This window comes from Pogona vitticeps, chromosome 3 (assembly GCF_051106095.1).
Source record: "Pogona vitticeps strain Pit_001003342236 chromosome 3, PviZW2.1, whole genome shotgun sequence".
Classification (NCBI taxonomy): Eukaryota; Metazoa; Chordata; class Lepidosauria; order Squamata; family Agamidae; genus Pogona; species Pogona vitticeps.
In genome coordinates, this window is record NC_135785.1 from 43,434,818 (window position 1) to 43,445,572 (window position 10,755).

At 40.6% G+C, this 10,755-nt stretch overlaps 1 protein-coding gene across 4 annotated transcripts in view; it reads right to left on the reverse strand.

Annotated features, from left to right (window-relative positions):
- Positions 1-10,755, reverse strand: part of HDLBP (high density lipoprotein binding protein) — a 66,041-nt gene that overhangs the window by 2,341 nt on the left and 52,945 nt on the right. For all 4 annotated transcript variants that reach the window (XM_072995902.2, XM_072995900.2, XM_072995899.2 and 1 more), the window contains exons 18-27: positions 8,778-8,999; positions 8,443-8,661; positions 6,820-6,958; positions 5,989-6,143; positions 5,432-5,536; positions 4,643-4,777; positions 2,935-3,078; positions 2,570-2,755; positions 1,666-1,782; positions 264-392 (exon numbers count right to left, since the gene is read on the reverse strand). In XM_072995902.2, coding sequence (XP_072852003.1) covers positions 264-392; positions 1,666-1,782; positions 2,570-2,755; positions 2,935-3,078; positions 4,643-4,777; positions 5,432-5,536; positions 5,989-6,143; positions 6,820-6,958; positions 8,443-8,661; positions 8,778-8,999 — 1,551 coding nt within the window. The remainder of the gene's footprint in view (positions 1-263; positions 393-1,665; positions 1,783-2,569; positions 2,756-2,934; positions 3,079-4,642; positions 4,778-5,431; positions 5,537-5,988; positions 6,144-6,819; positions 6,959-8,442; positions 8,662-8,777; positions 9,000-10,755) is intronic.

A 10,755-nucleotide genomic window follows, 5' to 3' on the forward strand; every position in this document is an offset into this window, starting at 1 on the left:
CTTCCAGTACTGCTGTTGCCTGCCACTAGCAGCAACATGAGTGGATGCTACTGGGAGATGGGGAAGGCTTTTACTTCCACCCTTGCAACCCTGAGATCTTAGCAGGCTGCAAGGAGAGAGGTAAAATCCTCATATACTGAGGGTGTGTGTATGCATACATACATAGATATGCAAACCCTTCTCCCTCAGCCAGTACCTGAGGCGGCCCTGGGGGGTGGAAAGGTTGTGCCCCTAGCCTCGATTTTGGTGCAAGCAACACCTACCTTCTCAGTGTTTCCTGCTGTCCAAGGGGCATCTCTCACAACAAATCCCTTTGAGGCAGCCTTAGCTTCTTCATGAGCAGGTGGTTTCATGTAGACTTGCATTGCCTCGTTGTCAACTACATCGGCCAGCTGCAACAAATTTCACAAGAATAATCCATTTAGAGGGGCTTTCACCACACAGAAGAGATGCAAACTGCAGAGGTTACGTGTGAAAGGAATGCAGAATTCAAACTCTCAGTTTCTGACTGTCAGTGGAAAGCATTTACATAAACCTGTTTACTTCAATATTCTGTTCACACAGTGGCCCACCAGAGGTCTATAGGATGCCCACCAGTGGGAGAGTGCAACTGCACACTGCCCTTCTTCTTTCCTAGGAGCTAATAAGTAGATGCAGGTTGCTTCTAATGATATATATCCATTCTGGTGTCTCTGATGACCCTAATTTCCATGGATTTATCTATTTTAAAGTTGTCCAACTCAATAGCCATCATCCTGTGGTGGCAATTCCTCAGTTTAACAATACATGGTGTGAAGAAGCACATTATTTTATTTTCTTAAATCTCCCACTACTGAACTTCAGTAGAGGACTCTTAAGAGAGAAAAAGGTTCTCTCTAATTTTTCTACACACCATGTATAATTTTATACTTCGCTAGCCTATCTCCCATGAGTTGCCTTCTTTCTGGTTTGAATAGCCAAATATTAAAATCTTTCTAACTAGAAATGGACTGCATTTCCTCAAACATTTTGGCTGTCCTTTCCCTCCTTTACAATATCTCTTTTCAAGAGGCAAGGACCTCCGTTTTGTGTTATCTGAACAGCTTTTTGCTCAGAGTGTACCATATGCTTTTCTGGTTCAGGCACACAACTATTGCTGGAGCTGTGGAGCTTCAAATGTAACCCTTTGATGAAAAAGATGATCCATATTAATTCTGCATTAGATTTTTCACTGAAGATTCCAGCTCTCCGAGTTCTGCTAAGTGCTGGCATCTTGGAACCCAAGGTTAGGGCAATGAAGATGGACCACATTAATTGCTAAATGGCCAATTTTGCAAGACTGGAAAAATAAAAGATTGCCCTACTGGTCTGAGAAGCCGTCTTCCTCAGCAATATCGGAATACCTGAACAAGATCCTCTGTTGTTCACTACTGCTGCTGGACCTATCTTCAACAATTCTGGGATGTACATATTGAACTGTAAGGCTTCTAAGTTTAAATAAGGTGAAATTTCAATGTTCATTTGGTGTTGGTGGGCCCTCTCATTTTCTTTCCTTTTTCTTCATTATCCTCTCACTTTTCTCTCCCCCTTTTTGATGCTCTTGTTTTGTTTGAATGCTTGTATTTGAACAAAAAGCGGATAAATCTTTTAAAGCTATTCATCTACCAATCTTAGTACTGTACTCACATATTCTTCCTCCAGATTCAGGATATGATCAATAGCTTCCTCCACATTGTCAGGGAGCCCGGTCACAGTCACACAGTTTGGATCAGCAGCCCCACTCTGGGGAAAACGGATATCCACCTGGAATAAGAATGTTTCAGGAAAATTTCAGTAAGGTGGAAGACAAAAGTTCTTTGTTTCTTTCCCACTTCACTCAATGTTCTGCACATTCAAACACAAAAAAACTGGCAAGGAAAAATGAATGCACTTGTTCCGCACTTAAAGAATTTCATCTCAATACAGAGTAATTCTGAAAGTAATGGTGGGAGGACACTGTTCTTCCCTTTCTTTTTAAAAAATCATTGATATATGTCAGTTTGGTTATGCCTGTTTTTCCTTTTTCCTTTCTTTTCTGAAAAGTTACTTTTCGCCTCCCAGAATCTCCCAGCCAACACAGTTCAAATTTTTTTTGCTTTGCAATTAAACTAGAACTAGGAATGCTTGCAAATAAACAAGTCCACGGGCAACTTTTTGGACTTAAATGTGCAGAATCCCCCATGGCTACTAGGTGTTGCAATCCCCAAAAAGTTATTTTGCTGCAACCAAGCAGATGTTCTGTTTATAGTAAGAGGGTTTCATTGCTTGTGCACTATATAGTAATATCTGCCATATCATTTGGCTTGGTTTGCATATATCAAATCAACTCCAGTCTAGAGATTAGTGGACCTAATGTCGCATATATGAAGCTTAATGCTCCCCCCCACAGTCTGTCTTGGGGCACAAAATGCAATCATAAAGTTGTGAGGAAATGTCCATAATGTCTGGACTCCTTGCAGAAATTTAATGGAACAACACAAAGAATGTGGATGCTGCGAACAATAAGTGTTCTTACTTCTTGTATACCAAACAACATCAACGCTGTACTTACCTTGAACTCATCCATGATCTTGCGGATAGCTTTCCCACGTGCCCCAATAATGCGGGCATGAACACGATGGTCCAGAGTGATGTCTTCAGAAACCATTTGCTCCAGTTCTCCAACAATCTTCATGATAGCCTCTCGGGCAGCTTCAGCATTCTTTTCATATCCAGTGATGGTGATCTGATCCTGGGCCTGAGGGATAAGTTTGTGCTAGTTAGTGCCAAGCGCCTCTCCAACCACTAAGATATATAATACAGGTCCTCTTTAGCAAAAGCTTCCAGGGATACAGCAAATGAAACAGAAGAAATGGCAATACTGTTCAAAGGGAGCATCTTCTAATCTACAACCCTCTCCACACACAAGTTTCTCACCTGGGATTCATCATCCTTGTCTGGAAACTGTATGGTTACATCATGTTCTGTGCGGATTTGAGTGATTACAGCACCTTTCCTGCCAATGATCTTAGGGTGATATCTGGGATCCACAGTAACAGTCAACTTAAAGTTTCGCAAGGCCTGGAACAACAAAGAAAAATAGTTTTGAAGGTCTACCTACTCATTGTCTCAGATTAGGAAAATCTGTGACAACTTTAACCAATATAAACGTTGCTATTCAAGAGGGGATTCTCAGATGACAGCCATCTTGGAGGCTGCACCTATGAACTTGCTGAATCACTGTAAGCCCTAAGATCAGAACTGCTCATTTGTCCTGAAATAAGATCGGCTGGTGGGCACAAGAGACAGGGCCTTTTCTGTGGTGGCCCCATGCTAATGAATATGCACTTCTATTTTATAAGCTTGAGTTTTTACTTTTATTATTTTAAACTGTTTTATGCTGCTACTTGAACAGATTTATTCCTATTCATTGATTACAAATGGTTTTTATCTTTTCCATGGAGGACTATCTATGGCTCCAACACAACCCTCTATAAGACAAGATCCAACGCACAGAAGAACTGCAACAAAATAAGGTCTACAAGAATTTCATTCAGTGCCATCATTAGAATGAAACAATTGCTCTGTCTGCAGATAAGAACATAACACATAGCCTCACACAGTTTCCTTATTTAAGAACAACCATATCAAGACATTCCACCTCAAAGTATCAAATCCATTCCCCACCGCCCCAGTCTTCCCCATTGCTCCTTTACACATTTCTGGCACCACAGATCATATCCACACCAAGCTTTTTCTTACAGCTGGCTGCCTGGACCCAAATGTTCATGCTTCAGAATGTTCCTTTGGTGTTATTTCAACCTAGGATGCAATTCCTCATTCTGCCAGTAGGGGCACTGCTAAGGGAATACTATAAGGTAGACATGGCCAGAGCATTTTACCTGCAGAGAACCCAATTCCCTTTCCATCACATCAGGCCCTAGAATGCTGTCTGAAATGATCCCTCCTGTTTAAAACGGTGGCCAAGATCTTGCAGTCCCTTGCCATGATGACACTGTCAATTAAATATATTTTTAATATTTTGTTTGAATGTTGTTCTAATAAGTAAAGGCAGCTGAGAGAGATTAGCAGTTAACAGCAGCTCCAAGGCCTGCCAATCCATTTGCAGGTGGTTCAGAGTGCTGGTTCTAATCTATAAAGACTTAAGCAGCTTGGGTTCAAGTTATCTCAAGGACTGCATCTCCCTTTATGAGCCTGCCTGGGTATTAAAATAATCACAGGAGGCTTTTCTCTCTTTTCCACCATCTTCACAGGTGGTCTGGTGGAGACACCTACTCTGTCACTGCTCGAAACTCTGGAGCTGTATCCCATAGGAGGCCAGCCCAGCCCCATCTTTGCAGTCCTTCCACAAACAGGCAAAGATCTTTGTCTTCAAGCAAGCTTTTCCTTAGAGTCCAAAAGGGGCTTTTGTAGGCATTGTAATGCTCCACTGCTCCTGAATGTGTTTTTAGTATTGATTTTAATTACCATTTTAACATAATACTTGTTTAATTCTTTTAAAATATCTGTATATTTACTGCTTTTAGCTTTTAAATATTGCTTTTTGCTGAGGTAAGCTGCCTTGGGTCTTTTTAAAGGAAAAAGGGAGGGTAAAAACACAAACAAACGTGACTACAACACATACCCGATCTTCTTGTTCAGCCTGCAGCTCCTTCACTCTTTCCAGAAGCCTGGCTTTGGCACGGTCAAGATTAGTAGCAAGCCCAGTTATAGAGATTATGTTGGACTGAAGCTCTGGAGCAGGAACTTGGATGTTGACCTAAAAATCCAAGCAAACAATCATCAGTTTAAGAATAGGCATTCTGTGGGATTTTAGAAGGCTGTACCCAAGGGCTCATCAGTACTTCAAAGCTCCCAAGTGCTCAACAAAACACACTACAAGCTTAAATATATCATATGCCTGTTTTAAGACTTCTTATAGTACTTCTCCATAGCATAAAATGCAGCTGAAAACAAACTGCAAAGAATAATACGACTGTACATCACAGATGGATTTGCAAGCATATGATAGGAAAATCATACCTGAATTGCACATTTCTGGATAATTAGTACGAGTATCCCATTCCAAATTTGCCCCCACATAATTTGTAAGCAAGGCAGCTACAAGGAAATTGGATTTTTCCTTGAAGCAAAACAGGGAAGATAAATCAGTTTCCAAAGTCCAAAGCAGGGTAGGCACTCTCAATAAGTCTGGGATTAAATTCTGACCCACCTACAACCCAGTTCCTTGCTTCAGTGCGAAATGGAACGATTCTCCTTGCTTTAATGAAACAAGATTTTTTTTTTCCTCTGTGGCACTGGAGAGAAGTGCATGGGCTGCAAAAAGGGATCACTGAGATCTACTTGCAACCCAATGGCCTTGTGTGGCCCAGCCTGGTCTGAAGAAGGAAAGGCAATCTAAGAGCCCACACACCTCAAACTCGTCCATCATCTTCCGGATGCCAACACCCTTCTGACCAATGATGAAACGATGAAGATCAAAGGGAACTTCCACTTCAATGGTAACTGGAACAAGAGCCTGAAAAGCAAGAGTGAAGCTTAGGCCAACAATGGTCTTCTCCCCCAAAGAATAAATTTGTAAATGGCAAGTAGAAGTTCCACTTTGGCTGCAGAACACATCACACAAATTCTCATCCTCAGCAGTACGGGAAGCTAACAAATCTCAGATCCTAGAGAAATTAAAAAAAGGCATATTCTGCATAAAATACTCCACAACCTGTTATCTCCAGGGGCCAATATTTCATCACACCTCATCTATCCGGCCTACCATCCTGCCTCTGCTAGCAGCCATGATTCAATACTGTCTTACTGCCATAGTGAAACTATGTCCTCAGAGGCATTATCCACACTTAACAACTTGTTTTGTTTATGTATGGCTGGATCACTGAGGAGAGCAAAGCTATCCACACCTAATTTTTAAAATACGGCAGCTCCCCAATCCCGAAGATTCTCAGCATCCATCTCACTTACCTGCAGGGCCTCTTTTGCTGCCTCACATTTTTCTTGACGACCAGAGATGATGATGGTATCACACTTCTTTGGGGAACCAGGATCTGTTTCCTTGCATTCTTTTGCTTCACCGTTCTCTTTGCCATCCTCCTGCACTGCTAGCTCTGCTGTGGGAGCTGTGATGGCAGAAATGAAAACAGGGAATAAGCTGATGACTGGTTAGCTTGAGGTTCTCAGCTGCCATGTAGCACACTCTCTCTACAGTAATTAGGAGGCTGGATTGTTCAACACTGTAAAATGGCAGCTTGCAGGGAAAGGGCATTAAAGCTAGGTCCAGAATGACACGTGTCATTCTCCCCTACCAAAAATAGAACCAACATGTTTCATGCCATGTGCAAGTCTGCTTTGTTTCCGATAGGGATGTCTCCACCTTTGATTTAATATTTGAAGAGCAAGTTTTAGTACTGCCAATCTAACTTCTATGCAACAGCTACAAAGAGTTACCCCTTAAACAGTCAGTTTTCAGTAGGTGCTAGGATAGTGGTGTTCGACAAGTCAAGGAAGCAATTAATGTTTTGATTCTCATCATCAGTTCCACATTGCATTGTGGCTGACATATGAAATCTTAAAGTGCTGCTTTTACTGCAGTTAAAAGCCACATTTAGCCCCCTGATCAAAATGTAAAGAAAACCATATTGCTAAAAGAAAGTGGAAGGAATAATCACTTCAGGTCCTTCCATTCTCAGTCACAGAACCATACATTTCAAAGTTCCAAATGCATCTATGTAAATATGGGATCATCTTTATTCCCCACACATGTGCTGTTATGGGCAGGCTAGTATGACTGCATACCAACATTCTCCTCCCGGTCTGGGAATTTGATCTGAACACCATAATCTCGAGTGATCTGCTGAATCCTGGAACCTTTTGGGCCCATAATAGAGCGGTGATACTTCTGAGGAATGGTGCATTCAATTGTCACTTGGGCTTCCTATAAATGTAAGAAAAGAAGACTTACAGAGGTGGTTTCCCCAAATAATATCTCCCTCTGAAAAGACAGCACCAAAAAGTTAACTTACAAAAACAATAATGATATGTTTATGAGGAAGAAGGTCAGAACCCTCACTTTGTTACTATGGATGTGCCTACAAAATGAACCAAGTGAACCTCTGAAAACACTAATTTGTTCTTCTGTCCAAGCATGCTGCGTTTTGTTTTGTTTTGATACTGCCTGACTTAGTGGCAGCCCACTACCCCGGTCAGTGTACAAAGAAACAGAAAATCACAACAAACAATATAATAGAAATATGAAAATCTGTAACACAATGTAAGTATGTAACTATCAACCAAAGAAGAAAAGAGAAAAAAGCATTAAAAACCATACTGTGACAGTCAAACATAGGTCTATGAGTTTTCCCTCAATGGAAGAATGTTTTTAATTGCCTCTTTGCAAAGCTCCACCTTAATCAATCTTCTAAAAATACCACAGGAGGAGGACTGGCACTTTTGGTATAAAAACCTTTGCAGTCCAGTTTGTATAAGGAAGTCCAATCTGACTTATTTTGTTATTTCATTAGGATTATTTGTAGGTCACTCTTCTCTCAGTGAGGTAACTCAAGGCAGCTCTCATTGTTCAAACAAATAATACTAAAATATTACAGATTTAAAAGCAATTAAACTACAGTAATAGCTAAAAAGATATCAAATAATTAAAAACATTTAAAATGGTTAAAAACCTAGTAAAGTCCACCCCATCATTGCATGCTACAAAGGAGAAGAGATGCAAAGCTTCCTGAGAATGCTCAGTATCAGCTTCAACAAACACCTGCAGGCTTAAAGAAACATGCATGTTTACTTTAACATCACTACTTGGTTTCCATGCCCTGTAATAATGTGCACAGAATGGCCTTATGAAGGGCTCACCAAATAATTTGGGAGCATCAATAAGCGAAGGGAGAGTCCATGCTATATCAAAAAAAGACATGTGTCTCTGAATATGAATACCCCTTTCCCATCTCCCCAGTATAATTCTGGAGATCTGAGTGAAGAATTTTTTATTACAAAGTTATGAAAAGAAGGGTTCCCTTCTTTTCTATTTATTCCTTTAAAATGTATGACTGCAAGGCTACCCTTCTAATTACATTTTTTTAAAAGAAGAATCATAATCAAAGAATGGTAATCTGGAATTCTTCCACTACTAAAAAAACCTTAACGACTACCTGAAGTAGACCCAATCAAGACAGGCTCTTTCTTCATGCCCAGACTGTTCTAGCAAATCCCTTTTCGCCTGGGTGTCATTAGAAATTAAGAATTCCTGCGAGAAGCCTGAAACAGGCCCAGGGGGCTTATTTCTTTGATTCCTCAGCCTGAATAATCTGATATGTCAAATGCCTCACAGCTGTGCATATCCACATGCTGTACGAAGAAGCATACAGTGCTGATGGAAAAGAGAGCCCATCTAAACTGAACACTCACCAAGTCATCAATGATCTCCAAGATGCGTTTCTTTGCTGCCTCAACACAATCCTTTGCTCCTTTAAGGGCAACTTTGTCACTTTGTGTGCCAGGGCGTGGAAAGCTGACCATCACACCCCCATACTCTTCTGCAATGGTCCGTAGCACCTGCCCTTTCCGGATGACAAAGTGACGGTGATGCCTGGGATCCACAGTCATGGAATCTTCAACTACATTATCCTGCAAATACACATATGAACAGCACTAGTGAGACTTTTCCAGAACAATGACAGCCAATAAGTTGATGCCAACATCCAAAGGCAATTTCTTATATAGTAAACAAATCCATTCCTCACCAGATTCTTGATGAGCACTTCCAGCTCCTTCTGGGCCTCTTTGACAGCTTCCTCTGTTCCCATGATGGTAATCAGCTCTTGATCTTTGTCCTCTGAAGTGGGGAAGATAATCCTTGCACCAGTATTATCACGTACTTTGCGAATGTTGCCACCTCCTTTGCCAATCAAGAATTTATGGTATTCCGGCCTGGCACGCAATTCTACAGTATAACTCTTTGTTTGCTATATAGAAGGAATATATAAAAATAAAATAAAAATCAAATCAACAGTATTAATGACTATGGCTTCAAAATTCTCTTTGCTTTTTTAACTGTGAGAGACTAACTTAACTTATTCTTTGGTAAATGCACATTTGTGGAGATTAATAGCTTTGGAATAGGGATGGTCAAAATAAATCAGGTTAAAGTTTTATTTTAGAACAGTTAAGGTAAAGAGTACATAATACACAGAAGCAGAGCTGTGCATGTTTTCTGGGGGGGGATTATACTCCAGAAAAAGCAAAACTACATGTTCTGTACAAATCATGTGAAATAAGCAAGTCAATGCCTGTATGTACTTATTTTGCCTATTAGAGTCTGTAGCATTCTGACCATGCATGTGCAGCTATGGTTATTTCAGGAGGGATCATACCTAAATATATGTGCCACTAGAATAATAAAATGATGGTAGAATGTAGGAAGTTTCCTCAGACTATAAATTCCTCTTACTCAATATAACTGTCTACGTTGACTGGCATTAGCCTGTGGAGTTTTAGACTGCAACTTTTCCTAGTCCTGCCTGGAGATGTCAGGGATTGAACATGGAATCTTGTACATGTCAAACTCTATCCTAAGTTACACCTCTTCCACAAAGGGTAGAGTAGGGTAAACGAGTGCATGTTGCATATGGACAAGGAAAATCTGGGTTTGAATCTCTGCTCAGTCTGAACTGTGGCACGACACCCTGATCAGCTACTCAGACAGGCATTGTATTGGCTTGAAGCTGAGGCAACAAGTGGGTATGAGGTGTTGATTATCAATACATTCCTCCCTACTGTGCTTTTGGAAAGATGCTTTCCCCCCAAAACTGACCCATATAACACTCCCAATTTATCTTGCTACAAAGAACTACAGTATTAAGATCATGACTACTCTGTGAACAGGAAGAAATATTTTTTAAAGTTAAATATGAAATCTGTTAGAAGCAAAAGGCCAGGTAATAAGGTACATGGGAATAAGTAAGTTTTGTGTGGAGCTTGGAAAAGTTACTTTTTTTGAATACAATTCCCCAAAAAATATAGTCTAAAAGTAATTTTTTCCAAGCTGTGGCTTTGAGAGCTCCTGTCCTGGCATCTGCATCATACCTGATCTGAGATGAAGATGTCCAAAATCAATAGTTAAAGGAACTGATATAGTTCAGCTAGATGCCAAACAATTTACTCGCAAATAATTTAGCAGTGGCAAACTCAACACGATTAAAGTCAGCCTAGTCAGATCCACCACCCATTCCACAGATTTAGGACACCAAAGAAAACACAAACTTGTATGTCAAGGGTGTTGGTTAGTAAATAAGAGAGTCAGTTCTGAGTAATTGAGAATGAAGTTCAGCCCTGTCAAGTTCCAGGAAATTACACTGAAGAGACCAACAGAAGCCAACATCCCAGACAAACTGCATATTCTTTCACAGGTTGACAAGATGTCTTCATGAGGGTTCATAGCTCAGTGGCAGGGCACATGCCCTGCATGCGAAAGATTCCAGGCTCAATCCCTGTCATTCTCTGGAACAACTGGGAAAGACTTGCCTGAAATGCTGGAGGATCACTGCCATACAGTATTTAACAATGTAGAGTTCAGTAAACTTTCTAATGCAATACAACGCCAGTTTAATTGCACATATGATTCTAAGGGAAGAAAGGAGCAAGTCCCTAAATTGTCGCCTTACAGTTTAAAACTGCACCACCGTATAAAACTCCATCAATACTAACATTATTCTAAAACAT